At 49.4% G+C, this 18,732-nt stretch overlaps 2 protein-coding genes across 3 annotated transcripts in view; both read right to left on the reverse strand.

The window, feature by feature from the left end:
• The window catches only part of bsnb (bassoon (presynaptic cytomatrix protein) b), a 56,943-nt gene extending 49,527 nt beyond the window's left edge, over window positions 1–7,416 (reverse strand). Inside the window, exon 1 of the mRNA XM_067237999.1 lies at window positions 7,238–7,416. Coding sequence (XP_067094100.1) covers window positions 7,238–7,416 — 179 coding nt within the window. The remainder of the gene's footprint in view (window positions 1–7,237) is intronic.
• Window positions 7,417–8,767: 1,351 nt separating this feature from the next.
• On the reverse strand, window positions 8,768–18,687 carry bap1 (BRCA1 associated deubiquitinase 1). 2 transcript variants are annotated; one of them, XM_067237050.1, is made up of 17 exons: window positions 18,489–18,687; window positions 18,158–18,187; window positions 18,013–18,067; window positions 17,514–17,646; window positions 17,156–17,275; window positions 16,673–16,734; window positions 16,253–16,395; window positions 15,477–15,555; window positions 15,255–15,378; window positions 14,981–15,110; window positions 14,690–14,874; window positions 14,252–14,394; window positions 12,045–12,514; window positions 11,675–11,883; window positions 10,963–11,055; window positions 10,718–10,790; window positions 8,768–9,392 (listed from the first exon to the last, which is right to left on the reverse strand). In XM_067237050.1, the coding sequence occupies exons 1-17, from the start codon at window positions 18,523–18,525 to the stop codon at window positions 9,259–9,261; spliced, it is 2,220 nt and encodes a 739-aa protein (XP_067093151.1). In that variant the 5' UTR covers window positions 18,526–18,687; the 3' UTR covers window positions 8,768–9,258. The 2 variants fall into 2 exon arrangements, with proteins under 2 accessions (XP_067093151.1, XP_067093143.1); XM_067237042.1 differs by having other exon boundaries at window positions 12,021–12,514.
• Window positions 18,688–18,732: the final 45 nt, after the last annotated feature.

Genomic DNA, 18,732 nt, shown 5'->3' on the forward strand with positions numbered 1-18,732 from the left:
TCACAGAGAGATCAAAGGGGAATCTGAGCAAGATATTTGTGATGCAAAAAAACAAATAATGAGAACAACAAAGACCTTGAGAGGAACCTCCTGTGGTTGTCCAGAGCCCAACGCTAAACCAGGATGGAAACACACCGACCGGCAGGCATGACAGTCACAGAGGAGCCCAGCTCTTCAGTTACCTTGGGAACAGCACCGCTAAGGCACAGAGGAGCCCAGCTCTTCAGGGCGCCTTGGGAACAGCACCGCTAAGGCACAGAGGAGCCCAGCTCTTCAGTTACCTTGGGAACAGCACCGCTAAGGCACAGAGGAGCCCAGCTCTTCAGGGCGCCTTGGGAACAGCACCGCTAAGGTTTTCATCTGTGCCGTTTGCTTGTTAGCTTGTAAGCTTGTTAGCTGTTAGCTTGGCCACGTAACTCGAGGGGTGAGAAGCTCTTTAATTGGATAAAATGGATTTTAAAATATAGCTGAATTTCCCTGTACTGGATGGAGAGATACATGAAGGATGGATGGAGGGGTGGATGAGGGATGGATAAGGGATGGATGGAGGGATGGATGAGTGCTGTGTGATGAGGACGGCCTCTGAGGTGTAGTTCTGTTATTCCAGGCAGTTCTTTCTCTCAGGGAGCTGTGTGGCTGTGAGGACTCCTATCACATGACTAGAAGGATTCTGGCAGAAACAAGAAGTGATTCACAGAACAAGGAGTGACGGCAGGATTCAAGCCCTGCATGGTCTCCCAGATCTTAAATCAATGTCCGACCGTGATTTAGGCTCACCATGCTATTACGGTTCCAGGTTATACGTTGGCATACTGCACACTAGCTAGTACCAAGCTAGCTCTGCCATCTGCTACATGTAGACACGTTTCTGTCAGAGAAAGAAAGAGGAGACGACAGGAGACCACAGTGTTCACAGTCCAGACACACAACTACAGCATCATTACCAGCTCAGCTAGCGAAGCCACACCCTCCTGCTCTACAGACCCACTCCAGGGAGCCCACAGATGCATTCCCAGCACACCCACAGAGAGACACGCACACACAGACGCGCACACACACACACACACACAGAGACACACACAGAGGCGCACACACACACACACAGAGACACACACACACACACAGAGGCGCACACACACACACAGAGAGACACACACACCCACAGAGAGACACACACACACAGACACGCACACACACACACACACACAGAGAGACACACACACACACAGAGGCGCACACACACACGGATACACACACAGAGTTGCTGCTGCCCCAGCTTCTACCCTCAGAGGACGGCTGAAACACAGAGGAGCTGCACGGTCATTCTAAGAAAGTGAAAGAGGGAGAGGAGGAACACAAGGAATGGTCGAAGGAGAGAGGAGGGGATGAAAAGTGAGAGAGAGAAGTAGACGCATGAGGTGGAGATAAAGAGCGAGAGAGAACTATCAGAAGTGTGAAGAGAGAGTTGGACAAACTGCAGCCCAGGGAGCAGACAGAAGACTAATCACATCCTGATCAGGGGATTTTAACTATGAAATATGTAACATTCACAGAGAAATGGAACAGGCTTTTTCCGTTTCCTCTCAGTGTGGTCAGAGCAGCTGAATTCAACCAGACCTCAGCAGCAGAGCTCAGAGCTTATCTTTTCTGCTAGCTTCCCTCCTGTCTCTCTATCCTCCCTCTCTTCTCTTCCCTCCTGTCTGATAGATCAGATGACAAGTCAACCGACTGAAGAAAAATCTCCACCTTATAGAGATTAGTCTCCCATAGATTCACACCGACCCCCTCTATCACCCTGTACCCCCCTATCTGTCCAAGGAGAACTAATATGTGCTGAGACTGTGAGTGAGAAAGAGATAGAATGTGGGGTGTGTGAGAGAGACAGAATTGGTGTGTGTTAGATAGAAGGAAGTGGGGCTGTGTGTGTGAGACAGGGAGGGAGGATAGAGAGAGCAGAGAGCGAGAGAGCGAGAGAATGAGAGAGACATAGAGAGAGAGAGAGAGAGAGAGAGAGAGAGAGAGAGAGAGAGAGAGAGAGAGAGAGAGAGAGAGAGAGAGAGAGAGAAAGAAGGGGAGAAAGAAAGAGAGAGAGAAAGGGGGAGAGAGAGAGAGACCTATTGCTTCAATGATGATGGTGAGAATCAGAGTGATAGAGTTGTGGCTATGTGGGAGTGAGAGAGTGGGCGTAGGTGAAGATGGAGACATTGCTCGCCTACAGTGAGCAATCGTATCCACCCCTTGTCTGGTGAACAAAGATAATACACTCGGTTGTCCTGTAGCATGTTCCATTTACATTATATTTATACTTGTTATCCAAAGCAACGTACAAATAGTGCAAGAAGTGCAGCAGGTAAACAAGACCTAGAAGTGTACAGATCCAACAGGAGATGCAAGATACTGTAGCTCACTCAGAAACAACAGCAGTTCCTGGAGCAGCTACAGGAAACCAATGGAGTGTGGTACTGCCTTAACAAGCTACGCTGTTCAACAGTCCTGTCTGAACGACTGCTCCCACTCAGAACCAGGCCATGCAAACACTCCCCTCCGGAAGCCTTCTGCCGGAGGGGAGTGACTGAAACAGGGAGTGTCCAGGGTGGGAGAAGTCGGACACAATCTTCCTCGCTCGCCTCAGGGTCATCGAGGTGTGCAGGTCCTCGAGGGTAGGCACATTGCAGCCAATCACCTTCTCAGCCGTGCGGATGATACGCTGCAGTCTGCTCTTGTCCTTGGCAGTGGCAGCAGCGTACCAGACGGTGATGGAGGAGGTGAGGATGGACTCAATGATGGCTAAGTAGAAGTGCACCATCATTGTCTTTGGCAGGTTGAACTTCTTCAGCTGCCGAAGGAAGTACATCCTCTGTTGTGCTTTCTTGATGAGGGAGCTGATGTTCAGTTCCCACTTGAGGTCCTGGGAGAGGATAGTGCCCAGGAAGCGGAAGGACTCCACAGTGTTGACTGGGGAGTCACACAGGGTGATGGGGGTGAGTGGGGCTGTGTTCCTCCTGAAGTCCGCAACCATCTCCACTGTCTTAAGAGCATTGAGCTCTAAGTTGTTCTGGCTGCACCAGGTCACCAGGTTGGCCGCTTCCCACCTATAATCAGACTCGTCTCCACCAGAGATGAGCCCAATAAGGGTGGTGTCGTCCGCAAACTTCAGGAGTTTGACGGACGGATGACTGGAGGTGCAACTGTTGGTGTACAGGGAGAAGAGCAGAGGAGAAAGGACGCAGCCCTGAGGTGATCCGGTGCTGATGGACCGGGAGTCAGAGACTTGTGTTCCCAGCTTAACGCACTGCTTCCTGTCAGACAGGAAGTCTGTGATCCACCTGCAGGTGGAATCAGGCACGTTCAGCTGGGAGAGCTTGTCCTGAAGCAGGGCGGGGATGATGGTATTGAAGGCAGAGCTGAAGTCCACAAACAGGATCCTGGCATAGGATGCTGGGGAGTCTAGGTGCTGTAGGGTGAAGTGGAGGGCCATGTTAACTGCATCGTCCACAGACCTGTTGGCTCTGTAGGCAAACTGCAGGGGGTCCAGTAGAGGGTCAGTGATGGATTTAAGGTGTGCCAGCACCAGGCGCTCGAAAGACTTCATTACCACAGAGGTCAGGGCGACGGGTCTGTAGTCATTATGTCCTGTTGGCCTTGGCTTTTTGGGCACAGGCATGATGGTGGAGGACTTGAGACAGCAAATGGCATGTCTCAAGGGAGGTGTTAAAGATGTAGGTAAACACCGGAGACAGCTGGTCAGCGCAGTGCTTGAGGGTGGCTGGAGAGACAGAGTCCGGCCCAGCTGCTTTGCGGGGATTCTGCCTCTTGAAAGGTCTGTTAACTTCACCCTCCTGAATGGAGAGAGTCGTCACTGTAGAGGGGGGGAGGTGGGAGGCCTCCTGGGTGGGAAGGGGTAGTTCAGGACTGTCCAATTGTCTTTCAAATCAGCAGTAGAACTCATTCAGGTCGTTGGCCAGGCGGGAGTCGTTAGTGGAGTGGGGGGCTCTGGGCTTGTAGTTGGTAATCTGCCTGAGCCCTCTCCAGACAGAAGCAGAGTCGTTTGCAGAGAATTGGTGTTTTTCTCACCGCCTTGCTAAACCTGTTCTTCGACTCCTTGAAACTGTCTTTGTCCCCACTCCTAAACGCGGCCTCTTTCTTTTTTTCTTTTTTTTTACCTCAACCTTCTGAGTTTAGCTGTAAACCAGGGTTTGTCGTTGTTGTAGCTCACCCTGGTGCATGTTGGTATACAGCAGTCCTCACAGAAGCTGATGTATGATGTCACAGCCTCTGTGAGCTCATCCAGACTATTGGTAGCAGTCGTGAACATGTCCCAGTCAGTGCAGTCCAAGCACGCCCGCAGATCCTCCATAGCTTCACTGGTCCACTGTTTTGATGTCCTCACAGCAGGCTTACAGCGCTTTAGCTTCTGCCTGTATGCAGGAATCAGGTGGACCATGGCATGGTCAGAGTGACCCAGTGCTGCTCGGGGGACCGCATGGTATGCTTTGCTGATTGTAGAGTAGTAGTGATCCAAGGTGTTTCCTTCTCTGGTAGGGCATTTGATGAATTGTCTATATTTTGGGAGTTCTTGAGTGAGATTGCCTTTGTTAAAGTCGCCTAGCACAATAACCAAGGAATCCGGATTTTCATGCTCCACACTCAGTATCTGGCTGGCGAGCACACGTTGAGCCTCGTTGACGCCAGCCTGCGGAGGCATGTAGACGCCAACCAGAATGAATGATGCAAACTCTCGTGGCGAGTAAAAAGATCTACAGTTAATAAAAAATGATTCCAGATCAGGAGAACAGTGCTGCAGAATCACTGTCACATCTTCACACCAGCCACTGTTAATGTCAAAACAAATACCACCGCCTTTTGTTTTGCCAGAGAGCACAGGCTCACGATCCGCTCTCAGCAGTTTGAAACCTGCTAGCTGTAGCGCAGAGTCTGGGATCAGTTCACTCAGCCATGTCTCCGTAAAGCACAAAACGGAAGATGAATGAAAGTCTCTGTTTTTCCACACCAGTAGCTGAAGTTCATCCAGTTTGTTGCTCAGTGAACGCACGTTGGAGAGAAATATCCCCGGTAACGCTGTGCGTGCCCCACGCCGACGGAGTCGCACCAGAGCACCGGCTCGTTTGCCTCTCCTACGACGCTTCGCTGCTAGGACAAAGCCGAGGGTGGCTTTGACTATAATTCCCACTAATTCTGCCACTGGAAGCAGAAAAGTGGGAAATAAATCCACAGGAGTTGTAGTCCAAACATTCATTAAAGGAGTTTAGTTCACTAGAGGAATCCAGATCCTGCCTGTCTGACATGAATATCCAAGACTACGCTTCTTCCTCACTCTAAATGAAGTCGGTCTACCTCCTTCCTGGTTCATGACCATCCACTTCCTGTGAAATGATGATGCACGTTTACAGCCTCTCTTTACCAGCCCGTTCCTTCACCTTGAGGTTGATGAGGAGGTGGATTCCTGGCAGCCATGGTGACTCTACAGGACTGAGGGGGGGATGTTCTCAGGGCTGGACCCCTGGATGTGGGTCACACGCTCTGAAGTTGTTAAGGCTCAAGTCAGGAATGTGAAACTGTGATAACAGGGGGAGCTTAAGCCATCTGCAGGGTACAGACACAGGCAGACAGACAGACAGACAGACAGACAGACAGACAGACAGACAGACAGACAGGCAGGCAGGCAGACAGGCAGGCAGACAGACAAAGATTCTGAAGTCAACATGTCACACTGTCACACACCAATTAGAATGGGTTGGCGGGTGAGTGATATATTGGAACGTCTGGGCTGAGATTTCAATATCCGGATCTAGTCATCAGATTTGCCACCGTAAAATGCAGAGAGAACCACACTAACCGTCACACCATCTGTACGGCCAAGCTGAAGCCTGCCTTGTGATGTGACACCACCCAGCAAAACACATCACACACAGGTCATCTATACACATTGTGTATTTAGAGATGGTAAGCTATATATATATATATGTGCCTCTCAAATTCCCGTTTAGAGGAGAGAGAAGGAGAGAGAGGAGGAGAGACAGGAGGAGAGACAGGAGGAGAGAGAGGAGGAGAGAGAGGAGGAGAGACAGGAGGAGAGAGAGGAGGAGAGAGAGGAGGAGAGACAGGAGGAGAGACAGGAGGAGAGAGAGGAGGAGAGACAGGAGGAGAGACAGGAGGAGAGACAGGAGGAGAGACAAGGGTGTCTGTCCTCAGGGGTAAAATGATAACATTGACATCAGCAAACACTAGCAGCAGATCAGGTGGCATATGATATGACTGGGTTCTCCTTAGCGTTATAGTATCCTTACTACTCACCAGACACGCATTGTTATGTTAGGTTGCACACCCGCAATATGTTAATAATTCTGTCCTGATGGGAAAATAGCCTAAACCATGTAGGCATATGTCAACAACGCTGGGCTTCAGCGACATTTAGAAGGTGTGGCAGTCACAATCACTTACGATTACAGAACCTCGTGCACTTACATGGGCAATTGATCCATCAACTCATTTTTGCATCTTAATAGCCTTAACGTACACATTTTCCCAACCGCGGACAAAAAGCCTTTTATAGTCTATTTTGTGTATGTCTTTATCACGTGAAACTGAATCACCGCAGCTTTAGTGACACACCAGACATTCAGCGGGGTAACATTTTTATAAAGTAATATCTGACAATCGTTATCAGAAAATCAGGAGGGGGCGAAACGCCAACCCGCCCCCCCCCCGTCTCTCCCCCCCCCCCCCCCCCCCCCCCGCCCCGTCTCTACGATCTTCTGCCCCACTCTCGTTCCGCGTTGCCTTTTGCAGGTGTGGAATTCTCTATCAGTGACTTCAGACGGATATGAACACAAATAGAGAATACAGAAACATCACAATGCCTTTTTAGGATAAAAAATGTCAACCTAGTTTAACCAGATTGCCATCATTCTTTTAGCCTATAAAAGCTTGTCTGGTGTTCACGCTATGCATTTATTAAATATTGCACCATACACAATAAAAGCCACTAATCTGTTTAAAATAATTTGTTTGGTGAATATTTGGTGACAACGATTTAAAAATAAATAATTAACGCACCAGCTGCATTTTCTCTCCGACACTCTACAGACACTCCAACGATCCCGTTAAGATCCGCCCTGCTACATCATATCCACCAGAATAGGATGTTTCAACGGAATAAAATCGTATTGTCTCACTGACACAGTTCTGCACAGAACTGTCCTACATAGTGGACTACCTGTTAATCCCCGGCCCGGCTCCAGGGCCCGTTCCTCCGGCTGGCGCTCCATTGCTGGGCTTGATGAGCTGTCCAGAGCCCGGTGGTGCTGAAATGGAAGCCGAAGCCCCGGTAGCCGGGACAGCGGAGCCGGGCTGGCCCGCCTGGGCCTCTCCCTCGAGGCTGGCTTCGTTCCCCATCGTTTCTGGAGATGATTCGAAGGCGAGAAACGATGTTGAAGAGGGTTCTACTGTTGTATAAAACACTCAGATAGAACTCAGCGCTGCTTTTCCTTCCGCCATCATCACCTACAATTCAGCATCCTCCACGGAGCACGCGCGGAAAAGGGTGACAGAGCACGCGCGCTGACGCAAGGAGTGGGAGTGATTCTACGTGCGCGTGCCCTACATCCTAGTGTGAGATCTGCCAGGCCCCAGGGCCCAGGCGCGTTAGACTGGGGACGGAGAAACCGGCACCAAATGTTAGTGGTGACACCAAAAAAATTCAAGTAATAATATTCAAATGCCCATCTACTCTTGATAAGTTTCACATTCATTGAAGCTACTAATACAAGCCATATGAACTGTTGAAACCTTACGTGCAAAGTCAGCCCAGTCACGTTTTGCCTTTGGCTGCACTTGTAGCAATCAGCTCCTGTGGTGGTGGTGAGACAGCGACGTCGGGTTAAAAGAGATTAGACGGTCAAACCGAAGCAGCAGGACAAGCTCACTGGTTAAAGACCTTCACCATGAAGAATCACAGTAGTGGAACCCTGCGTCGCGGAAACTGGGTTACCGTTGTTAGTTTGCACGATGACAATCATTACATTTTTTGTTGAAAATGTTATTCCTCTTCGTTGATCGATATTCATAGCCGAATAACACAAGTCGAACATGTACATCACAACGTTCAATTATACAGAAAAAAGAAAACATACTGTGCTTACGCCTGGTTGCTATGACTGGACACCGGGATTTCAACTTGGGAATAGCGTTATGTGCAGGCGGCAAGATCAATATGTGGCTATAGCCTACTGTAGACACAATTGACAAAAACTGCTGACCCAGGGTGTCATGCCATAGAAGTGACACCCAACTATACGCGTTAATAAGTGCTTCTATATTCATGTATGCAGCCACACTGTGCCACGCAGACAGATATATGCTCGATGAATGACATTACGATAAATACATTATTTGGTGCAAATTGAATAATATTTGCATACACATCTGAAGTTATACCAGTTTAAAGCAGCTGTATTGGACCTCAGATATCGACTTTGTCACCATAGATACCGACAATATAGCTGCACGTGAACATCTCCTGGTGCTGCAGCACTATCTAGCGGACACAGTGTCACTACATCCGGGACAATCCTAGTGACTACTGTACCAAATTAAATTACAAATCATTGGATCCATTCTGTCAAAAAGTAGCTAGTATTCCCCAAATGAACAACCTTGTCAGACACAAACTACTAAAATAACATCAACTATATCCAGTCGACAAGTTCTAATTTGAAGTGTCCCTCAAATCAATCCACCAACATCCTTGTGGTGTTGAGATGTTAAGTCAGCAGTGCAGAAGTGGACTTTATTTGAATTATACGTGACGTGGTTCGAAGAGAACCACTGTGCGGCCATGGTACAAGAGTTACAATGCAGAGATAACACCAACAAGTTCATATATACAAAACCACAGAATTCATCCTTCCTGACAAACCTCTCAACACAGGTTCTGGCCCAACGGATCCTGTCCTTTAAATGCGTCTAATCTGAATGACATCTCACTCATTTACACTGTATTGAGAGTTGTTTCTTAAGACATTCATAAAGGAGCAAATGTCCCTGAAGCAGGGCGAAGGAGAGATCCTCCTGAACCTCCAGATCATCATGGCACAGGAGAACCGGATGTTTCCAAGGAGACCAACATGATAAGAACGGTACACATGATCCTAGAGAAGCCACTTCCTGTATCTTCAGAGAGCTTAGTTCTCTACCTAACGCATGAGTAGCCCCAACAGTACGGAGGGCTGTGATTGGTCACTGGCGCTTGGCCTTGTAGGGCCGCGAGCGCTTCCTGCGGTCTGGCTTCCTCTGTTTGTGCAGTCGGCCGATGCTGACTCCCTGACGCCGCCGCACAGAGATGTTCTGCTCCACCAGGCTGGCCAGCATACCTGCAGCGGAGGAGGAGAGGAGAGAGGAAGGGAGAGAGAGACATGAAGAAATTAGAGGGGAGAGAGGAAGAGGAAGGGAGAATGGGAGAGGAGGGATGGAGAAGCGATATCAAATGAAAGAATGAAGAACGGTATGAGAGATGGGGGGGTGGAGGAAGAGAGGTGGAGAGAAATTGAAAAGGGATAAGAAGAGAGGGAGGAGAGATGGGGGAAGAAGAACAGATACAAAGATGTTGCGCTTCATAGATTTGTAAAACAGCACATCCATATTCATGAACTATAGAAAATTCATAAGACGTAGAAAAGCATGTTTAAAATGCTTCCACAGAAAAGCAGCACTGGGCTGCTGCTGCATTACATCCCCACTGCCTGGTTGAAGGCCGGGATTACACCCACCCTGGGATTACACCCACCCTGGGATTACACCCACCCTGGGATTACACCCACCCTGGGATTACACCCACCCTGGGATTACACCCACCCTGGGATTACACCCACACTGGGATTACACCCACCCTGGGATTACACCCACCCTGGGAATACACCCACCCTGGGAATACACCCACCCTGGGTCTGGAAGCAGGTGAGCTGAGCTGGGTTAATAGACTGGCAACATTTTCTAAGGTTTCGTAGCACTCCCAGAAGCATTTTATTGCCCAACTGTTAACTGAAACATCCCTCCGTGTTTACAAAACTGGGAGGTTTGTTACCCAAGAGGTCCTCTGATAGAGACAGAAATAAAAACACCACAAGAGAAGTTTGATACTCAAATCATTGATTGTCCTGACACTCCAGCGCACACGGCATGAACTCATACTAATAAGGCTGCGGGCCTCTTCCTGCCCTGATCTCAGAAAACACCGGTCTGTCATTGGACTGCTGGAGTCAGAATTGGGAGGGATGTGAGAGAGGGCGACGGAGGGGGAGAGGGCACAGGGAGGGAACAGCCTGGAGGAGAGAGGAGGACGGAGGGGGAGAGGGCACAGGGAGGGAACAGCCTGGAGGAGAGAGGAGGACGGAGGGGGAGAGGGCACAGGGAGGGAACAGCCTGGAGGAGAGAGGAGGACGGAGGGGGAGAGGGCACAGGGAGGGAACAGCCTGGAGGAGAGAGGAGGACGGAGGGGGAGAGGGCACAGGGAGGGATCAGCCTGGAGAAGAGAGGAGGACGGAGGGGGAGAGGGCACAGAGAGGGATCAGCCTGGAGAAGAGAGGAGGACGGAGGGGGAGAGGGCACAGGGAGGGAACAGCCTGGAGGAGAGAGGAGGACGGAGGGGGAGAGGGCACAGGGAGGGATCAGCCTGGAGAAGAGATGCGGGTCAGCTTACCTTCCTGGGCCAGCATGGATATGAACGTGCAGATGAACTCATCATAATTGTGTGTTCTCCTCTGGTCATCAATCTAGGAGTCAAAACATCATTAAGTTCAAAGCCCTAGGCATTAATTTTTTTATCCAATATTGTTTCATATCTGGCTCACATGTTTCATACATCATGTGTTTATGTGGCATTAACACATGTTTAAGCACACACCACCAGCAAAGAGACACAAAAGAGTTGATATGCAAACGAACTTTATATTTTTTCCTCTTCTCCACCTCCTCCTTCAGGAAGACTTCGTAGCTGGCGATGTCAGCCTCCACACAGCGCAGCAGGGCCAGCAGCTCCTGCAGCAGAAACACAGCAGCTGGAGTCACTCCTCTAACTAGCACTGCCTCACTCTCAGGCTGGAGTCACTCCTCTAACGAGCACTGCCTCACTCTCAGGCTGGAGTCACTCCTCTAACTAGCACTGCCTCACTCTCAGGCTGGAGTCACTCCTCTAACGAGCACTGCCTCACTCTCAGGCTGGAGTCACTCCTCTAACGAGCACTGCCTCACTCTCAGGCTGGAGTCACTCCTCTAACTAGCACTGCCTCACTCTCAGGCTGGAGTCACTCCTCTAACTAGCACTGCCTCACTCTCAGGCTGGAGTCACTCCTCTAACGAGCACTGCCTCACTCTCAGGCTGGAGTCACTCCTCTAACTAGCACTGTCTCACTCTCAGGCTGGAGTCACTCCTCTAACGAGCACTGCCTCACTCTCAGGCTGGAGTCACTCCTCTAACGAGCACTGCCTCACTCTCAGGCTGGAGTCAGACCCAGGACTGAGAAGTGAAGAGACTGTTCTCACAACACAGCATGTAATACGCGTGATTATGATGTGAATTATCCTTGCAAAATGATTAAGAACATTTTAATATTTGAAGGTGATAACATAAAAAAGACAAAGATAGAACCAGACTAACTTTAGGATTGTATTTCTCCCCAGAAGGTTTGCTGCTTCCTGTGGTTTCCGTGGAGACGACCTTGCAGGGTTTGACCTCCACCCCCTCTTTGCTGTCCTCCTCCTTCACCTCCCCCTGCCCTCCCCCTCCCTCCCCCGCTCCGGGGCTTCCCTCCTGCTCCCTCTTCTCTGGGGGAGGGGCTGCCTTGGGCTCGTCCGATGACGTCCCCGCTGTGGAGGAACATGAAGGAGTTATGAATATTGGTGGAGGCAGGGCATATACAAGGTGGAGGCAGGGTACAGAGGCAGGGCATGTGTACAAGGTGGAGGAAGGGCTTAGCTTCCAGGTGGAGGCGGAGGTAAGCTACCAGGTGAAGGCAGGGCGTATGTACCGGGTGGAGGCAGGGCGTAGAGGACTCCGTTCTCCTGCAGGTGCAGCAAGGCGGTGCAGACAGAAGGCCCCAGCTCTCGCACGGCGCGGTGGTGCCGGGCGTCCAGCCGCTGGCCCTCGTCCTCCCCAAACAGCACGCGGGTCAGGTGGGACGCCACAGGGCTGGAGGGCCGCGTGGCCGCCTGCGAGCGAGCCGGGGACCGCAGCGGGGAGTTGAAGGCGCTGCCGATCTCGGAGGCGGTGTCGGTGCTCTCGTTGCTGGGTGTAGGCGAGGGCTGCGACGCCGCCGTGATGCTGATCCCACCGCTGCGGCCCTCGGTGCGGACTGAGAGCGGCGTGGTCATGGCATCCTGGAGTTGCACCTCCTTCTTCAACTTCTCCGTCAGGACATTCAGGGCCAGCGGGCCCCCCGACGGCCCCCCCGACGGGCCCCCGCCAGGCCGTGGACGGAGGCCAGCCTTGCGCCGGAACCTGACAGGTCCCATCCAGAGGAGACGGCTAGTCATTAGTGGTGTGGGGCAACTGTATCACTAATAGTCTATACTGTACTGTAGGTATAGGGCTTTGCAGAGATGATAACAGTATATACACTGTAGGTCGTAGATGGGAAGTAACAAAGTACAAGTACCGTATTTCTTCGATTAAATGCCGCTCCAAAAATTTACATTGTGTAATAAACGCCGGCCTCGATTAAACGCCGCACCAAAAAAATCAGAAAACGGTTATTTAATTGGTTAAATTAAAATACAGTATTTATTATTATTATAGTAAATCACAAGTGTATTATAATTCCCTCGAAGCACTGGCAGACACAAGGGTCTTTCTTGCTACAGTTTGAAGCTTCTTCTCCAAATCCACCGTGAAAACTAAACCCACAGTATAAAGAGAAAATAAAGACTACATTAGCTTAATATGAACATACAAAGACATGCGCAGCATGTAAATAAATAGGGTGACCAAACGTCCTCCTTTAACCGGACATGTCCTCTTTTCGAGACCTAAAAAATGTGTCCGGCAGGGATTCCAAAATTGTCCGGGATTTTGCCTCGTCGGATATTTTTGTTTCTCTGGGTCATAGACTATTACACCCTTACTACAAGTTTTGGAAAGGGTAGCTCCCTTACATTCCACCTTCTATGTATGTACCTGTACTGTCATTTTGATCAGATAGTGCGGCATGCACTACACGACCAGCACCCCCCCGCCCCCCCCCCTACACAATGTAGACACGCGCGGCTTCAATTTTATACTAGACTTCGTGTTTGACCTCCTTGTCTATTCTTTGTTTGTCTATGGCCGCACTGCAGCTGCAATACACTAAATCTCTCTTACTAATTAAACGCCGCCCTCGAATAAATGCTGCACCAAAAATTATCATTGTGTTATAAACCCCACAGTGTTTATTCAAAGAAATACGGTACTTTGTTCTGGTATCAGTACTTTACAACATTTTACTTTCACACACAAATATCTGTACTTTCTACTTCTCCAGGCTTCTTACCTTAGTTTAAATATGTATTTGGTAGCATAATAAATATAATTTATTGTCAATCTACAAAGCTACCATGGAGCAAGGCAGAAGGCAACAGAAGAAGAATAAAAATAAATAATAAAAAAAAAAAATTGGTAAGTTTGGAAAAATATTTTTGCATTTCAAAAACTTTTTTCAAAAAGATTTTCCCAACCTTTTAAAACTTTTTTTATAACCTTTAAAATATATATAAATTTAAAAAAAAAATATATAAGAAAATGTTAAAATATTTTTTCAATCTTTTCCTGGAAAGAATTCCTGGCCAATGCGCTGCATATCTATAGTGTATTTTTGTATTATGTATTAATATGATGTGAGGTCCATTTACCGCGTGACACTAAAACAGGTAGTAGTAATGGCTACTTTTTACTTAAGTATATGTCAGAGCCCACACTTCTTTACTTTAACTTGAGTGAAAAAGTGTAGTCAGTACTTAAACTTTTACCAGTCTCTTTAAACATGAGTATCTGTACTTCTACTTGAGTGAAGGATGTGTGTTCATTTGCCATCTCTGTTGTAGGTTAACAGCTATTCAGAAATTGTATAAAGTATATACTGTTGGTATTTAGCCATATATACTATTTATGCTAACAGTACCTACTGTAGGTACGTATATAGCTATCCAGAGATGCTAACAGTTGTATATTGTACGTATATAGCTATGCACGGATGCTAACCTGCTGGGCATGGCAGCTGCGCCCGCCACCTCCTCCTCCTCTTCCTCGTAGTCGTCCTCCTCGTCCGAGTACGAGGGCTGTGAAGGCCCCGCCCCCCGAGGCCCCGCCCCCCGAGAGCGCCCTGCAGCCAGGTCCTCCTCCTCCTGTCAGTCACACAGACCAGCCAATCCCAACACACTTTCTGGTTTAGATCTTTTAGATTCCCATATTCAGAACTCGTGTAAACACACACCTGTATGGTGCCACATGCACCTAAAAGGTGTCATACACACACCTGCATGGTGCCACACGCACCTAGAAGGTGTCATACACACACCTGCATGGTGCCACATGCACCTAGAAGGTGTCACACACCTGCATGGTGCCACATGCACCTAGAAGGTGTCACACACCTGCATGGGGCCACATGCACCTAGAAGGTGTCACACACACACACACCTGCATGGGGGGCTTGGCGTAGTTGTGATTGTCCAGGAAGGCGGGGAGGCGCTGGACAAGGGGGTGGGGGCTGCTGGCGGGGGGACCTGGTGGAGGTCCGGGGGTCTTCCCTGCGGTTCTGGCCCGGCCAGAGGAGCTGCGCAGGGCCTGGGGCGGGGCCTGGGCCGCCTGCCCTTCTCCTGGGCCTGGACACACAACATATCAGCCTGGATCTGGGAGTCAACACTGTGTACCTGATAACATCATGTGCATGACTCACTCCACTCTCCCTCCCCCTGACTACTCGTTCACCTGAGGGAGTCTGTTCTGAGGTGACAGGCTCAGGCTCCACCTCCTTCTTGATGGTGGGCGTGTCCCCGGAGGGAGAGGAGTCCTGCGGCTTCTTGTCCTGAACCAGCTCAGGCTGGGTGTGTCGGATCAGCTGGGTGACAACAGGAATAACATTCCGGTCTGTCACACAACACCTGTTCCTGTTCCGCCACTGGTGGGTGGTGTATGTATGCTAGGCGTGTGCGTATGTACGTGTGCATGTGTGCGTGTATGTGTGCGTGCGTGCCAGGCTGACCTGTTGGAGTCCCTCCAGAACCGTCTGCCGGTTCCTCTTCAGGATCTCCAGCTTGGACTCGTACTTCACCCTCCGGTCTGGAACCACCGCCATCAGGTTGAAGCGGATGTCATGGTACGGCTCTCTGAGGAGGACGAGGGGTAAGGGGGTTAGAGCACGTGTGCCAATCCTTGAAGTTAGCTACACCCTCTGCCCCCTGACTCTAACTCTGCCCCGACTCACCCTGCCGTAGCCAGTCCGATCCGCTCCATGATGACTCGCCGGGCCTTGTCTGTCCATTCCTCCTCTTCTCCCCAGGGCCCTGTGGATGCAAACACACATTCAACACCATGTCTGACCTGAGAACACACAGTCCCTCTACACCCCTCAGGACAGAGAACACACACTGTCCCTCTATACCCTCAGGACAGAGAACACACACCGTCCCTCTATACCCTCAGGACAGAGAACACACACTGTCCCTCTACATCCCTCAGGACAGAGAACACACACGGTCCCTCTACACCCTCGGGACAGAGAACACACACTGTTCCTCTACACCCTCAGGACAGAGAACACACACTGTTCCTCTACACCCCTCAGGACAGAGAACACATTTACATTTACATTTAGTCATTTAGCAGACGCTCTTATCCAGAGCGACTTACAGTAAGTACAGGGACATTCCCCCGAGGCAATTAGGGTGAAGTGCCTTGCCCGAGGACACAACGTCAGTTGGCATGACCGGGAATCAAACTGGCAACCTTCGGATTACTAGCCCGATTACCTCACCGCTCAGCCACCTGACTCCCTACACACACTGTTCCTCTACACCCTCAGGACAGAGAACACACACTGTTCCTCTACACCCTCAGGACAGAGAACACACACTGTTCCTCTACACCCTCAGGACAGAGAACACACACCGTCCCTCTATACCCTCAGGACAGAGAACACACACTGTCCCTCTACACCCTCAGGACAGAGAACACACACACTCAGCCCCCGGGCCTCCTTACCGTGGTCTATAGGATATGTCTTAAGTCCGTCCAGCTCAAACAGACGGTCTTTGATTGGAACGTAGCTAACGAAGTGGAAGGCCTCCATGGTCCTCACAGCACTGATCCCATTTTGCTTCTCCGGCAGGTGCCTGGGCTCCGGTCTCCATGGAAACAGGAACATGAACAAAGACGTGAGAAACTGAAAAGAGATGCTACATACCTCCTTTATTTTTTGCATAAAAAAAAAGACCAGCAGCTTAACAGCGTGTTTGTTATGTTGAATTAGTTGTTATTATACCATCTAGTCTGATATAATACCAGAGTGGAGGGTGACTTTTACTACTGCTAGTAATGAGTCATGTATAAAGATGTTTTCATTGAAGATTCTACAAACATGACATTTGTCTGAGATGGTCATGAACTATAACAGACTCCTACCGTGCGTGGCTGTTGTGTGCCTTGGCCAGTTCTGGTGCATTGCCAATAGCATAACCTTTACTCTAATAGGAGAAGAAGAACTGTTAGTCATGACTTCTCAGTGCAAAAATACGAAAAGTGCAACAAAAAATATATATATTAAACGTCTGTACATAGTGTGTGTTCGTGTGTGTACTGTCACCTCAGGACTGAAGCCCTGGAAGAGAGAGAGAGAGAGAGAGAGAGAGAGTGTGTGTGTGTGTGTGTGTGTATAGTCACCTCAGGACTGAAGCCCTGGGTAAATGAGAGAGAGCGAGAGAGAGAGAGAGAGAGAGAGAGAGAGCGAGAGAGAGAGAGAGAGAGAGAGAGAGAGAGAGAGAGAGAGAGCGAGTGAGTGAGAGAGAGAGAGAGAGAGAGAGAGAGAGAGAGAGAGAGAGAGAGAGAGAGCGAGAGAGAGAGAGAGAGAGTGAGTGAGTGTGTGTGTGTGTGTGTGTGTATAGTCACCTCAGGACTGAAGCCCTGAGTAAAAGCCTTCATGCGGCTCAGGGTGGTGCCCAGTTCCACCCCACTGCAGTTCAGGAGCACGCTCAGTAGAGCATGGGTAGCACAGGAGTTAGGGATGAGCTGAAACACATGGGTCTCTTCCATTAGGCTGATGGCAGACCACAGTTACAGAACACGCTTCGCACTGGGTACAACATGGCATCTGGTCTCAGGTAGCACTGGCTTATGTGGAACTCCTGCCATAGCCGTACCGTTTTTGCCTTGGGGTTACATTATGACATAACATATCCATCTTGAGATCTCTTCTGTTGGTCTCCATGAGTAACAACCCTGTCCCCCTGTGACTGAGAAGTCTCACCTGGTGGGCAAAGAACATGTCGTTGACAATGTCATCGTCAATAACCGAGGTCTCGTCCACCAGGGTGGACACCTTCCTCCGGGACCTGCGTTCCTCAATCCACTTGAACAGGAAGATGAAGCCATACACAGGGCTGGAGAGGATGAGGGGTTAGATGGGATGAAAACATGATCAATGCATGTGACATGATGAATGCATGTGTAGCAGATGTCTTCGCGTCACTCGTCAGGATAGCTTTCTCCAAATCTGCCCATAGCGTGTCCGCGACGACCACCTCCCGTTAAACACCGTTTTAACCAGCTGCACCACCGAAAAGCTAGCTCTTCGATAGCGCGGGTGGGAGGTTTTATACTGAGGAGTGAGTTTAACGAATTCAACTCGTTTACATATGGTGACAACTAATCAAAAACATGCAGTGGTTTAAAGCCTAACAATACTAAACCAGGTTACAGTGCACACAAAGCCTACAGACAACAGAATAAGTTCGATTGCTTCATACCTTGGACACTTGCTTTGCAGGTCGTATATCTCCTCTACTTGAACTCCTTTCACACCTAGAAAGCAGACCCTACATGTAAAGGTTCTGTGACCCAAATGGTAACAACCATGCCATTCTCTTTGGGCAAAATGCTGAATTTACATACCAAAATCTTCCACCAACAGTGTGAACAGCCCTGCAACCGACGAAAAAAATCTAATGTGAACAGACCGTACGTTTGTGAGGTAATACCTGGAAACAGTATCTCTCGGGTACTGACAAAACGGTGCGAGAGACACGACCCAGCCACCCTACTACACCTACAGTGCAATAGAAGAGTCGCATACAATTCAGAGAATAGTAAGCAATCGAGCAAACGACTCTACTGCCAACGTTGCAACCTAGCATGAGGATACATTGCCAAAGTTACTGCTGTCGCAGTTACTAACAAATGGTGAGCTAACGAGGTAGCTAGCTAGGTTAGCTTGATTTCTTACCCGGATCACTTTCGAGTTCAAGCCACCCTTTGTTCATGTTTGCGCAGTCCTTTGCATTTGGCTAAGAGTTCTCTCGGTCCGCATCGATAGGAATTACTAGGTTGATCAAACGCATTGCTTTAGAATCTATAGACAGACAAAAACACATGAAACATTGAAAGTGGATTGTGGAAATTCGGAATAAACACAAAAGAGCTGCAAACGCGTATCTTGTGCGTCATCAGTCTGCGACGTTTACGTCGTC

Source organism: Osmerus mordax, chromosome 1 (genome assembly GCF_038355195.1).
Source record: "Osmerus mordax isolate fOsmMor3 chromosome 1, fOsmMor3.pri, whole genome shotgun sequence".
Classification (NCBI taxonomy): Eukaryota; Metazoa; Chordata; class Actinopteri; order Osmeriformes; family Osmeridae; genus Osmerus; species Osmerus mordax.

Excerpts from the sequence above, each read along its gene's own strand:
- bap1 (XM_067237042.1), bottom strand. The coding sequence starts at position 18,525 with ATGAACAAAGGGTGGCTTGAACTCGAAAGTGATCCGG. Across the intron at positions 17,647-18,012 it reads CTGCAAAGCAAGTGTCCAAG|CCCTGTGTATGGCTTCATCT; the intron begins GTATGAAGCAAT and ends CATCCTCTCCAG. Across the intron at positions 10,791-10,962 it reads AGAAGAGGAAAAAATATAAA|ATTGATGACCAGAGGAGAAC; the intron begins GTTCGTTTGCAT and ends TTTGACTCCTAG.